We start from the raw sequence: 15433 nt of genomic DNA, 5'->3' as shown, positions 1-15433 counted from the left end.
ACTAATTGTGGGTATAGTGTGTCGCACATAAGTGAATTGAAATGTGGGCAAATTTTTGGTGCTCATATGGTGAGAGTTTCTGTATCCAAGGCAGCTGAAGTGCTTGATGTATCAAGAGCCGCTGTCTCGAAGATTTGTACCGCATTTAGGAAAAGCGGATCAACATCATCCGCTTAGTCACAACGCGAAGGAATTTGTGTGTTCGGTGACCGTGACAGTCGCTCATTGAGGAGGACTGTTAGGAAAAATAACAGGACGACAGCTGCAGAAGTCAGTGCAGAAGTGAATGTTGATCTTGCGATCCCAGTCAGCACCGAAACAACGCGAAATAGGCTCCGTAAGAGGGGACTGGAGGGCGAGCTGGGATTCTAAAACCACTCTTCGCTTAAGCAAATGCTCGTAACGGAAAAACGTGGTGCCAAAGCCACAAAACTTAGACTGTTGAGCAATGCAAGAATGCCATTTGTGCAGATGAGTCTTGTTTCGAACTGTTTCCAACTTCTGGGCAAGTTTTACGTCCCAAGAGTGAGTCATGGAGGGAGTTAGGGAATGATTTGGGCAGCCATGTCGTGGTTTAGGCAAGAAGAGAATAGAAGCTTTCGAAATGTGGTGTTACAGAAGAACACTGAAGATTAGATGGGTAGATCGTGTAACTAATGAAGAGGTATTGAATAGAATTGGAGAGAAGAGAAATTTGTGGTACAACTTGACTAGAAGAAGGGATCAGTTGTTAGGGCATATTCTGAGGCATCAAGAGATCACCAATTTGGTATTGGAGGGCAGCGTGGAGGGTAAAAATCGTAGAGGGGGACCACGAGATGAATACACTAAGCAGATTCAGAAGGATGTAGGTTGCAGTAGGTACTGGGAGATGAAGAAGCTTGCACAGGATAGAGTAGCATGAAGAGCTGCATCAAACCAGTCTCTGGACTGAAACCACAACATCAACAACAACATGTCGTGGTATTCCATTGGCTCCGTGGTTAGTGTGCAAGGTCGCATTACTGCCAAGCTTTATGCGAGCATTTTGGCTGATAAGGCCCATCCTATGGTACAATCCTTGTACCCAGGTGATGCTGAGTTCCAAGAATCAGGACCCCTGTTCACATATCTCGCTTCGCCCAAGAGTGTTTTTGTGTGCACGAGGATGCATTGCCGTATCCCCCTGGACGCCACAGTCACCAGATCTCAATATTTTTGCGGCTTTTTCGTACACTTCGGAGAGAAGTTTGCTTGATCGCTTTCCAGTGGGGCACTCCCATCTTCCAAGACGAAAACACCCGTGTTCGCAAAGACTGTTAGACATTCACACTGGCATATTGTTGCACATTAACTGTCTGGCTAAATCGCCCGGTATTAATTCCGTGTAAAATGTTTGGGACTGTTAGGAACTGCAGGTGATACATAACGATCAAGATCGCGGCGGTTTGGTAGCTGTACTGAGAGACGTCATCTAGACATGAGATATAACTGAAGACACTTGTGAAGTACCTTCCTCGTTGAATTGGGACAATCTATACTCAGCTATCCATTTTCTGTTGTACGGTGGAAGGTACTCATGCACTTTAGTCGCTCTCCCCCCCCCCCACCCCCCCCCCCCTCCCTTCTCTTCCTGCTCCAGTCGCGGGAAGAACGACTGTTGGTGAGCCCATGTGAGCTCGAATCTCTCTGCGAAATACACGTAGCGGGAAGTAACACATGATGTACCAGGAGAAATGGTCATTATGCAGGGATATGACGAGAACGATCACTGGAAGCAAAAAAATTCCAGTAAACGTGGGTTCTAAAACGCATACCTTAAGAGATACGAGTACTTGTTCACATTCGCTACTGTGAAACATATCTCTGCTACTGAACAAGTGTTCGTAGCTCTTACGGTATGCATTTTATAGCCCATGTGTACTAGAATTTTTTTGCTTCGAACGATCATTCCTGTCATATGCTTGAATATTGGCCATTCTTCCTGGGACGTCCTGGATGACGCTTCCAGGAAGATACGCTCCCGAAATTTTAACTGTAAACCACACACATGTAGAAAGCCTTTCTTTTAGGGGTTGCCACTGCAGTTGGAGCACCTGGGAGACGCATTCGTCTTTATTAAATGAACTTGTAATAAAACGCACAACTCTTCCTCTATCAGTCCTATCTGCGTGTGATCGAGAATGACGAGCAGTATTTAACAATTGGTCGAACGAGGGTTTTGTAAGTTACGTCCTTTCGTGAGTGGACTACACTTCCGGAAAATTGTTCCAATCAATCTGTCTGGTTCCCGCCTTACCTGCGATCAGTTTTACGTGGTCGTTTCACGTTCTCTCGCAGGTCCTCTGGCTATACTTGTGTACATTAACTTTTTACTGTGCCTTGGCTGTGACAGAAGTATTTTTTTCCAAATGGAAACCTGAGGTACACATCTGTGAATGGTCAACCTTTTCGTCACGCGCAAGTGCTGCCAACTGTCGGGCATCACTATGAAAATGTCAGAAAATCAGGGCAGCAGTGCACAGCAGCTCGTGACCACCAGAATACACAGATATGATTGCTTCGCTACGTTCCACTGTATAATTCAATGTCGCTATTGTTATTTTACGTGGTAATTGAGTGATCATTTTACTATTTATTACAACAGAGAATATTTCATAATAAGTTATTTTAGTCCATAAAATGAAACCAAGTGAACAAGGTACACTACTGGCCATTAAAACTGCTACACCAAGAAGAAATGCAGATGATAAACGGGTATTCATTGGAGGACAAATATATTATACTAGAACTGACATGTGATCACATTTTCACGCAATTTGGGTGCATAGATCCTGAGAAATCAGTACCCAGAATAACCACCTCTGGCCGTAATAACGGGCTTGATACGCCTGGCCATTGAGCCAAACAAAGCTTGGATGGCGTGTACAGGTACAGCTGCCCATGCATCTTCAACACGATACCACAGTTCGTCAAGAGTAGTGACTGGCATATTGTGACGAGCCAGTTGCTCGGCCACCATTGACCAGACGTTTTCAATTGGTGAGAGATCTGGAGAATGTGCTGGCCAGAGCAGCAGTCTAACATTTTCTGCATCTAGAAAGGCACGTACAGGACCTGCAACATGCGGTCGTGCATTATCCTGCTGAAATGTAGGGTTTCGCAGGGATCGAATGAAGGGTAGAGCCACAGGTCGTAACACATCTGAAATGTAACGTCCACTGTTCAAATTGCCGTCAATGCGAACAAGAGGTGAACGAGACGTGTAACCAATGGCACCCCATACTATCACACCGGGTGGTACGCCAGTATGGCGATGACGAATACACGCTTCCAATGTGCGTTCACCACGATATCGCCAAACACGGATGCTACCATCATGATGCTGTAAACACAACCTGGATTCATCCGAAAAAATGACGTTTTGCCATTCGTGCACCCACGTTCGTCGTTGAGTACACCATCGCAGGCGCTTCTGTCTGTGATGCAGCGCCAAGGGTAACCGCAGCCATGGTCTCCGAGCTGACAGTCCATGCTGCTGCAAACGTCGTCGAACTGTTCGTGCAGATGGTTGTTGTCTTGCAAACGTCCTCATCTGTTGACTCAGGGATCGAGACGTGCCTGCACGATCCGTTCCATCCATGCGGATAAGATGCCTGTCATCTCGACTGCTAGTGATACGAAGCCGTTGGGATCCAGCACGGCGTTCCGTATTACCCACCGATTCCCTATTCTGCTAACAGTCATTTGATCTCGACCAACGCGAGCAGCTATGTCGCGATACGATAAACCGCAATCGCGATAGGCTACAACCCGACCTTTATCAAAATCGGAAACGTGATGGTACGCATTTCTCCTCTTTACACGAGGCATCGCAACAACTTTTCACCAGGCAACGCCGATCAACTGCTGTTTGTGTATGAGAAATCGGTTGGAAACTTTCCTCATGTCAGCACGTTGTAGGTGTCGCCACCGGCGCCTACCTTGTGTGAATGCTCTGAAAAGCTAATCATTTGCATATCACAGCATCTTCTTCCTGTCGGTTAAATTTCGCGTCTGTAGCACGTCATCTTCGTGGTGTAGCAATTTTAATGGCCGGTAGTGTATGTTTTGAAAACGGGTACACATTTTTATAAAAATTTTACATCTGAAATCATTACAAAATCACCTAAGAGCATTACCACATAAATAAAAAATTTTCTTTGCTCCAGAAAAAATGCAGGTTTAAAAGGGTTACGTCGCTCAGCTTTCATACTCCTAGATATGTCATGGATGCGACTGCTTCTACTGGATGTTCTGCAATCGTGTAGTCATACAGTAATGGGTTTTTCTGCTTATTTATGAGTAATACGTTAAAATTGTTTACGCTGGTGTCAACTGCCGCTCCCTACACCAGATCGATCCTCTTCAGGTCACATTGAATTTTTAGTTTTTCTACTTCTCTGTACCAAACAGCATCATACGCGAAAAGCCTCGTAGAACTTCTGATTTATCCAGTAAGTGATGTGTATATGAAATCGGGAATGACATGAGCTTTTTTCTGGATCGCGTAGGAATGCTTTACTCCTCCATCGACCTACGGCACATTGCTGTTAGTGGAGGTGCAAGTTCTTTCGCGTGGTCTAGGTAGTATCGTATGTACCCCATCAGATCCAGTCGTCTTTACGGTTTACAACGATTTCCGTTGATTTCATACCGCGTAGTCTCTTATTGCGACATCTCATTTTGACGTTTGAGGGACAGTCTAGAGAAAGAACCACAGTATGATCTTCCTTAGATTAAATTAGAATCAGTTTTCGTTCGATAGACCCAAAAAATGAGATGATTCTCGTGGGTGTGGAACATGTCAGAAAGTATAACATAAAACATTTGACTATAATACTTACTACCCTGATCATCTGTCAGGAGATAATCGAAATAGGTTAATACAATGCAGTAAACTGGAAAAGCTAATATTTACAGAATTAACACGCTGTCAGAATGAAACACTGTTAGTGAAAGAGCTTCGGAAAAGTAAGTTTAGTATTTCGCTGTTCTCTCTGTCACCTTCCGTTTCGATTCCACCATGATCAATGCGTGAGTGGACGGTGGTTTCGATCCGTTTAATCATTTAATATGAGACCAAAACTCCTCTGGATTCTCTGTCCGATCGGCAGGCAGAAATTTACTTTCGAATTCGTTGAACGCTTGACATACGGCTCTCCTTACGCTAATTTTGGCTTCGTTCAGTTTTTGGTTGTCTGTGAGACTGCATTTAAATTTGCAGTGAAGCTCTCTCTGCCTTCGGTGCAGCTTCCTTGAAGGACTGTCAAACCACAGCAGTTCTTCACTGTTGTTGTTGTTGTTGTCTTCAGTCTTTGATGCATTTCTCCATGCTTCACTATCCCTCACAATTTCCTCTGCACGTACCGGTATAAGACGCGTTGTCAAACATTCTTCAGTTTTGTCCGTTTATGCCCAACATTTACAGTTCTGGAGATGATTTTTTCATGTTACTCTTGCATGTTTTCTATTGCCTTTTACCCAAGGCTCTGGGAGTGACTGAAGTTTTTAATCTGGAATGACTAATTTTTTGACAGTTGTGCTTATGTGCGGGGGTCCAAGAGATATGAAAATACAAACATCATTTGATGATGAAAGATGGGTAGACGATTTTATAAAACATGCAGGAGCAAATGTATTTCTTGTCACTGTCGAGCTAAATGCATGGAAAAATCTGGAGGGAGGGCTTCATACAGCCGTGATTGCTAGGTTGATGATAATGACGACGACGTCGACGATACATCTAAAGGCCCCTGTACACAATCAAACAGTTTTTCGAACGTTTATTATGTTTACCATATATCTGACCGTGTGTGGTGCTGTTTGACAAACATAGATCGTGTCTGACCTGTTTGCGAGAAATTTTGATCCATGGAAAGTTTGATTAGATGGCGAATGTTGTTAGTGACGTTGTTTCGCCGTATATGTTTAAAGTAAAATACTTCTGTTACAGTTTATCTCACTATATCATGAGTTTCAACTACTACGGAAATCACAATCAAGGATAAAAAGAAAATAGCTCTGGCAGTTACCAAAATTGTACCGGTGCCGCACCTTCGCCAGCTATATATGACGCAGGAAGACTTGAGAAGAAAACTGATATTCTACGCATAGCATACTAGCGGCAGTGCAATGAAATAAAAGAAATCGAAGTTCTCCCATTCTTCCACGGACGATGTTGTGGTATTTTAATGAATTGTTATTCGAAGACCAAGTAGCAGAGAGAAAATTTTCGCATACTTGTCTGTTCTGTTTCAGTGCTAGGGCGAAGTGACTCTACACTGTAAAATGGAAGCGAAGAAGTCAGCGTGATGTGGAATGTGTATAATATGGATTGCTAATAAATAAAACATTTGCAGACTTATATAAGTTGAAAGTTTATGCCAGAAGTAATAGCAAGATTCGCGGCCATAATAACAACCGCAAGAATTTAAAAAATGGGCCTTCACCAGCGGAGATGCAAATATATCAACAAACTGATTGAACTGAAAATACAGAACTGTTCATTAATTTAGAGATGAAATGTTGTTACCAAAAATGTTACCAAATTTACATAGCTTGTAGATCTTCATTCTTGAGGTGTTGCTTCGTCGCAAATAAATTTGTAAGCTGCAAAATACACTTTATGTAGAACATTACGGTTTTTGATAAGTGTTAATTAACAGGCTCATCGGCGTAGCTAGTTTAGATCAATTAGCTTAGTAATTCTTGGAAACAAAATATTCCTAGCATCAGCTCTCAATTTTTATTGAGAGCAGAATACAATAGCAAACGCAGATTTTACATAAATTGCCTCAGATACACTAATTACTAGTATAGGTACACTATAGAATTATGCATTAAACAATTAATCAAGTATAAAATAAATTTAGTCTCTTCAGGCGGTGGTGGAGGATGCGCAAGTGATTGTTTTATTGCAGCCGATACGCCAAAACAACATGACCGCTGCCCACCGCGACTTTGGATGCCGCATGGTAGCGTTGCGGGCACGTTACGCGGTAACAAAAGTGTGTAAGCTGAGCAGACACGGAGGAGATATCACCCTAGCGAAGGTATGAGCTGCAGATGGGAAAATGCACTGAGATACGCGACTTTGGCAAAGGGCGTATTATTATTACGCAGAGCCTGTGAACGAGTATCTCGAAAACGGTGAAGCTGGTCGAATGTTAACGTGCTACTGTTGTGAGCCTCTGTGGAAAGAGGTAAAAGGACAATGAAACTACAACTAGGTGCTAAATGGTTAGACATCCACAGTTCTTCATAGCGAGGGGGTTGCGAAGGCTTCTCTGTCCTGTGAAGTAGGATAGATGGTTATTGTGGCATCTCTGCCCAAAGAGCATATAACACTACAACAGCATTTACGTAGCTTATTCGATCAAATACAAAGTTTGGTTAAGTACATACGATGTCCCAACAGAACAATTAGTCCTGTCACGGAAAAGCCACGTATAACACTCCCGTCTGTCACTGCTATACCATAACCTTAAAGTAGGAGGCACGTCGTGAAATATAATTATTTTGTTAAAGCAATTATGGTATAAAGCAACAGAGCAGTGTTACCCTCTGAGAGGAATTTTTTTATGTTGACCGTGTTGTACCTAACGGAGGTGGCTTATCGGAAATGAAAGTCAGAATTACGTAAATATTTGAACAGTAACAAACGAAATTTTGCCTATCTGCACTGTTTAATGGATAAAGAAAACGGTCGCCAGCCTAACTAGGCAAGAGAATGATTAACATTTTCGTTCAAGAAAATAGTTATTAGTAATTTTAGTGGATAAACACAACCTATACTTTGTCACACGGGAGTGCAGTGGACTCTGACACATACATTTGTTTACGTTAAGAATGAAGCTAGCAGTTAGAGCAGCAGAAACTATTTGCAAAATAATAACAGATACCGAAACACACTATTACTTTCAGGGCTTACACAAAGTGAATGGTCTTTATAACATTACTATTAATATGCACTTCTAATACACAAGAGAGACAAACACTTAGCAAACATGAGTATATAAAAGTTTCACAACTGCAGCTTTCTCACTTTTACTACAGCGAAAAACAATGTTGACAAAATTGCAAGAAACTGACTCACCTTTTAGAATTTACTACAGACAACAATGTGATCATTTGCTTTATAAGCCTCAGTCTTAAGAACTTTTAATTTTGAAGTTAGCAACAGCACTTTAATAAGCAGTTTTAATAGGAATATTTTCAGCAAACAACGTTTACTTTAACTCACTCTCTTGCCACCTTAATTTTAACTTTCTTTTTACTATGTTGAAGAGGCATTAATGAGCAAAATATTGGGCTTTAATGTTCTTTTAGTATGGACACTCGGATATCACTTTAGCTCAAACGGAGAGGAACCTGAGAGGTGTTATGATGAGGAAAAAATCAAGGTAGGTACATAAATTCAGATAAAATTTACCTTATATTTGAGCACATTAGCTCATCCATTAAGCTGATCCTTCACTGTACATCATTATAGTATTACGTTACAGTGATTGCGCAACGTGGTGGCAACTGCATGTTGGTAGGTGGATTCGCAGACAGAATTGCTGGACTCTGTAATTTCTTGGTGGCGATGATAGATACAAATTCCAGAATAGTTCCAGCTAGTTATCCATCCATCCGAGGCATTGGAAAGAAGCAGAAAAAGCCTCTCTCGGAACCAGCACAATATGCATCTTTTACATGGCAGTGCTCTGACTCGTAGCTCGCCTCCGACTGACTATCAGTTCCACCTTTTCTACGTAGGCCAACCACACTTTGCGCGCGCTACACAGTTCCGTTCCCGAGGGGAACCACTGCACCTCTTACATACAAACTCACTAAGAACCCTAAGTGAGGATCAGAAGTTTACATAACAGTAAACAATCATTTTAAACAAAACAGAACATTTGCACATATAGACATTTATACAAAAAATTATTCACACAAAATTACAATTATATACAGTAAGTTTTGTTCCCTCCAAATGGGACAAAGCATTTAAACGACTGCATAGAACCAAACCATGACATCAAAGTTTGTGCAAAGAAAGAAATATACAGTTTTATGCTATCGATTCAATCACACACATTTACAAAAGCTCAGCGATGTAACATTAAATGAAACAAAGGCGAAATAAATCAGTACAACATCAGAGCTATGGTGTTACAAGAACAGTGCTGGTTAACGCACAAGTCCTTCGGAGCACTATGTTCATCGTATTTGTTGAACATGGAGCTCCGCAGCATACCACCCCTACATATTCAAATGTTGACCAAAGAAATCGTCAATTATGATTGCAGTGGGCATGGGACCATCAGGATTCGACCGTCTTCGGGTTAATCACATCACTAGATCGATGGTCGTCCCCATAGACGCCGTCATCGCTATGAATGGCGGCTCGAAACATGCAGTGCGCCACGGACGCAGGCTGGCAGAAGAAGTATTGGGCTGTGCGAGACGTTCTCCTGCTTTTGCATGGACCTGTGGCAATAATCGAAGACACGCTGTCAGCTGCGAACCATCTGCATTTCTTCATACTTGATGTCTTCCCCGACGGCGATGTCATCTTTCAGCAATATAATTGTATGTGCCTCGGAGCCAGAACCGTGCTACAGTGGTTTGAGAAACGTTATAATGAACACACGTAGATGCCTCGGCTACCAAGTTCGCCTGATCTACATCCTATGGAACCCATCTGGGTCTCTCGTACGCTGATCAGCAGCTCGTTAGTTACACGAATTAGTGTAGATATCTAATGCCACGTACTGCAAGAAACTACCAACAAAATGTCGGATTCCTGATACGCAGAATCAGTTATGTTTTTCGTTCCAAAGACGGACAAACAAGCTATTAAGCATGTGGTCATAATGTTTTGGCTCATCAGTGCATAAACAATGTACTAAAAGTTTCACTGTCCACCCGCAGAAAGTTTATGTAATCACCGGTGCTGGGTGTAACATTTCCTTTAACATGTTTCCGCTTATATTTCTCTGTCATTTTAAATCGTTTCCTGGATCAAAGTCTTGTTTACTTATTATTCTTTAAACATGGTGCCGGAGTCAATGTTAGAAGTGCTTTATTTGCATTTGCAGCCATTCCTGCTAGTGCCCAAATACGGCATACATGAAAAGAGTTTGCTTCAAAAGCAAAGTTAAATTGAAGAACTTCGTTATACGTGTATGGGCTTGTTTGACACATCCGTGGCTAGATAAGAGCGAATCTGACAAACGAGGGCCTTAACAAGTTATTAATGGTTTCATTGGCCATTCGAAGGAAGTTGCAATCATCGGCTTCTGAGAATAATAGTTCCTTAGCAGAGTTTCAGGCTAACTCTCTCATTTTTTGCTATTTCCTGCACCATCGTCTTATTTTCTTCTTCTGTAAACAGTGTCAAAATCAATGCCAGAATTGCTTTCCCTGCATTTGTGGTCATTCTCACAGCTGTCGAAATACTCTCGATCACAAACAGCGGTGCTTCAATGTGGGGTTGAATTGGCAAACATTGTTTGTACGTGTACGAGCTTGTACCACAAGTCTGCGGCTAGACAAGTGCGAATTTGTCAAACAAGTCTGCTCGTTTACGGGAGCCTTCACTACCAATTTTGATTGTAGATTAATTTTAGCTCTGGTATATGTAATATACTACAAACGGAAGTACATAGATCTACATTTAGAACTTAATAAAGCAAAAACACGATCTCTTACTGGCCACGAGATATCAGTAGTATCAAATAAATAACAGGATGTACTCTTATAGTTCCCAGTATTGTTATGTGAATTGATTTTTATGTTTATGTCGTTGACCAAAATGTTGGGCAACAAAAATGTGTTTTGTAAATTTGTGACACGCATTTTCAGTGGTTTATATACGTGTATCCAGGCCGCTACATGACACACTTGGGCGGTGGTACTCGATAACTTTCCGTGGCCAATATTTATATATGTGCCTGATCTGTTACTTGCTCTCTTCATGAAGAGTTTTAGTGCGGTTACTGACGGGAGTAGCTGTTTCAATCAACGATCTGGTTTCAATATGAGTTGTGACTTCGGGCCGATATTCACTTGATGCGTTCGCTACCAACAGTAGCTATCATTGTGTGTGAGGAGTAGCTTCACTGAGCATATCAACAAATTAAAAACTTTTCAAATTTAATTGTATGTAAGATTTCTGCCATCTCTAATTCCGTGTGTTAAACTAGCTGTTGTTTACGAATATATAAAATACGCTCAATCCATTGTCTGCCGACTGTGGTTGACGAGGCTGGCTGTAGTGAAGAAGCTATTAGCTCTGAGACGATTTCAATCAGCTACTCCAAAAAATCACCGCGCCGTAACTGTTCACGAAGTGATCCTACGCGGTTCCCAACAACAATACCATGAGACTTCTTATTTCAGTGTTGACCATACTGACGATACCTTTGCATTAAATCCATATTACTTCTAAAACTGAGATAATGACTTTCTCTTACAGATGACCAAAGTACTATACAGGGCGAACATTAATAAAACCGACAATTTAAAAGGAGGGATTCTTAACTGGAACAAGAGGAAAAAAAGGTCCTGTGAACAGGTGTCCGGAAACGCATCGTTGCCATGGTAGATGGCGCTGACGAATGAAAGTTTCTGCCTCGTGTTCCTTGAGTATTACAGGGTGTGTGACTGACGCAGCGTACTGTAAACAGCAGAATGGTCCGGTATTCATGTCGGGAACAAGCCAAGATGCTGTTTATGTACCGTCAAGCAGATGGAAACGGTCGACAGGCAGCACATCACACAACTTTTGAAGTCACTTTTAGGCGTTTGTGTGACCATAGGTCCTTTCAGACAGACGAACTTGCAGCGAGACGGCGTAGGACCGGATTCTACAGAATATTGAGAAGAACCCTAGTTCGAGCTCCAGGCAAGTGGCCCGCCAACATGATGTAAGCCAAAGTACGATTATGTGTATGCTGCATGACAGTCGCTACTAATTCTTGCACTCGTTGCAAGTGACAGGAATATCAGTAGCGGATTTCCCTCGACGGGAAGGATTTTGCATCAGACCATCACAATTATGTGATTTCTGCCATTTGTTCTCTTTACCTACGAAGCAACCTGTACCAGAAGTGGCATCATCAATCTGCATAATCATCATCTGTGTGCAACATACACGGCACGTGATCAGTGAAACTTTAATTCGTCAGCGCAATCTACCGTGGGAACGATGCATTTCCGGACATTTGTACATATGACCCGATTTAGTCCGTAGCCTGTCAGGAATCAGTTTCTACAGTTCCGCGGTTTTATCAACGTTCACCCTGTATTTCCTTTACTTGTAAGAATATTAAATTTGATTTATTACCGGTATATTAATTAAATTAAGGGACGTGAGATCCAATTATATGAAATAGTATTTTTAGTGGCTGTTCAAGTCGTATAGTGAAACTGTAATCTTGTTTGACAGATGTTACAACTGCGGCGAGTTCGCGAACCATATAGCGGCGAAATGCACCATGGGTCCGCAGCCCAAGCGCTGCCACCACTGCAAATCGCAGGACCACCTCATCGCGGACTGCCCCTCCCGGCCGGATCGGAACAAAAAGTCTCCGTCGATGGCAGTGCCATCTGCTGGCGCTGGAGGCGAAGCTGAACATCCAGAGACGTCCGCGGCGGTGCCGCCAGATGGCGAAGCTAGCGTCCAGCCCTCTACCACCACAGCGGGCGGAGAGTAATACACATGCACACATTCTCGCACAGTTTGTTTCCGATATCATCCCTTGCTGTCTCCCGTATCATCTCTTGCTATCGTTAATGCCCCATATTCATCAACATGTCAATAATACCAGTATGCATCCCAGATCAGAAAGAATAATGCGAAGCAAATTATTAATTTTAACTTTTATAACGCGTTCGTTTGTCTTTTAATCGTTTGCCCCCTGTTTTCTGCAAGAATTGCTGTCTTTAGCAAACAAAAATTTCAAGAAGAACGTTGAAATATTTGCATATTTCATTTCTCATTATTCTATACAGTATCACGCGTAATTGTCCTTCCTCAACACCACTAACGATCGGCCGAAATATTTCAACTTAAGCCTACTGCAGTGACGGTGTTACACAGCTATATCATTCGGCAGCAATATTAACTGGATAAACAACTTGCATTTCTTTTCACATGTACATGTACCAGAAAAAAACGTAGGCCCCTTGCCTGAAAATAACTTGAATATGTTGAATAATAAGTAACTCTCCATGCTAACACACAAGTGGCAATATCACTTCTGTTTCAAAGAAGAGTCTCAGAGTATCACTGAGGCAATTTGCCTAGAAACACACTACGACAGAGAAAAAGTCAATGGAGTTGATGACGATCAAATTAAAATGACCCTTGTTCTGTAGTGATAAACATACCTGATTGTTGGCAGCTGCTCACAGGGACAAAGCTACCTATTACTTTGCCAAGGTCTTTTTATATGCTTCCTTGCATATCTACTTCGATTGTCAGTACTTCACAATATATTATACATCTCAGGAAATATTATTTTACAGGCACAGCTATGGCTTTTCTCCATAATCATATCAGAATATTAATTACAGCTAGGTCTGTGCTATTTTGAACTTCAGTGTGGTTGTTCTGAAGAAAGTAATTGTTACAAGATCAACCTGTATGTTTCAAAATTGAACTACAGTCTGCAGTAGAAAAATGAAGTGGATGTACTCACTCTCGAGTGAAGAGCTCAAAGACTGAACGTTACAGCCATCTGGTCTAACTGACACCAGTATGTGAAAATTAGCCACGGAATCTTAAATTTATGAACCAAAGATTATCTGCATGTGAAAGGATGAAACACAATTTGAAGAACTGTCAGGTTCTTGCTAGAATAAGAAACTGAGAAAAGCAAACAGCACCCAGAGAGAAATGAAGGTCACATCTTAAACTTGTTTTATATAGCTACCTTACAAAGAAAGATACAGTACATACTGCTGCCAGCCAGACCACAAATTCTTACAGTGTGTACAACCATAGTAATGTCTGCTGCAGTCTGTAGTACATAAAAACAAATAAGAAGTATCTTGCCTATGTTATCAGATGTGATTTCAATGGAAGAGATGAATACTTACTTAACCATTTGCATTTTGCATGTATTCAAAAACATTATCAAAGGTTTAAATCTGTTGTTAGCATTTTGTTAAGAAGAATGTAAGATAAGTATATCTGTTTTATTACATTTTCTACACTTCATGCATATCTCAGAGAAATGCATACATGTGCTTGAATATTTTTACTACAGCTGTTTCTCTTGTTTTAACCCTGAGATATTTTATAATTTTGTCCAGTAATTGTTAGGATTTCATTCTGTCAATTCCTGGATAAGAAAAAGATTCTCAGAATGCTTAAATGAAAGAAATCAGGCTTCAAAAATCTATGAATCTGAAGAGATTTAAAAGGCAGAGAATGTCCATAGTTTTTTTAGTGGGGATGCATAAGGTTATCATGAGATCAGCATGTCATTGTTCTGTTTGTCCTTTTGCATTGATTATCTTCAGTAGCTACCTAAAGGTAATCAGTTATGTACCCCACAGCAATGTATTGCTTATCCAGGACATGATATATTTAAATTTGCAAACTTCAGGCAGCAAATTTACTTTGATGAATACAAATAATTATGTCAGTAGTTTATCAAGTTGATGTCACCGTTCCCACATCTAACACAACCATATAAATAATTATTCTGGGAACCTATCATAGTATTCTAGATTTTCACACAGAACATAAAAAAAAGTTTTCTTTTCAAGATTAATTGGTTTGTGAGAGACAAAGTAAAATTTGATGCTGCTGTATATTTGTTGTACCACTCGTCACTGAAAAAGATCTAAAGTACCAAAATATTTCCACTGATGTGCACAAATACGAGCCAGAGAAGTAGAAGAGTGCATTATGTGATACAAAATCTGTATACGGAACCAGAGTTGTATAAATACTATTGATGTAAGTAATTGAGAGAACAAAGAAGGAAAATTTCATCATAAAATTAGTCAAAATAATCTATTGAATTGTCATGAGTTGTTAAATTCTGTAGTAAATAAGAAAATTAATTTTAAGAGTGCTGTCAAAAAATGTTGGAAGTGATGTATGATTACTTGAAATTATTCAGGAGAAAACTAGGTGTGCAATTTTCTTCTCTTGGTGTTGTAACTACACACATAACACATCTCAGATGGAGGTGTATTGGCAGTGGAGTGCCTCACAGAATAACAAAATTGAACATATCGAGCTGTGAATTGAGGTTGGGACTGAGGAAGTGAGATTTGATTGATTAGTGTGTCATACGGATGCAGTTATTACTGTCTCATGAATCTACTGCAATATAGTTGCACTGTTGCCAAAGAGGCAGATACTTTCTTCTGTATTGTACATAATTCTGGAACTATTTTGCAG

At 41.0% G+C, this 15433-nt stretch overlaps 1 protein-coding gene across 1 annotated transcript in view; it reads left to right on the top strand.

Moving 5' to 3' along the window:
• LOC124712375 (protein lin-28 homolog) overlaps window positions 1-12728 on the top strand; it is a 94744-nt gene extending 82016 nt beyond the window's left edge. Inside the window, exon 5 of the mRNA XM_047242671.1 lies at window positions 12461-12728. Coding sequence (XP_047098627.1) covers window positions 12461-12728 — 268 coding nt within the window. The remainder of the gene's footprint in view (window positions 1-12460) is intronic.
• The last annotated feature ends 2705 nt before the right edge of the window (window positions 12729-15433 follow it).

The sequence above is a fragment of the Schistocerca piceifrons genome, chromosome 8 (genome assembly GCF_021461385.2).
Source record: "Schistocerca piceifrons isolate TAMUIC-IGC-003096 chromosome 8, iqSchPice1.1, whole genome shotgun sequence".
Taxonomy (NCBI): Eukaryota; Metazoa; Arthropoda; class Insecta; order Orthoptera; family Acrididae; genus Schistocerca; species Schistocerca piceifrons.
Note: the sequence above shows the minus strand (reverse complement) of the source record. Positions and strands in the feature narration are given on the sequence as shown.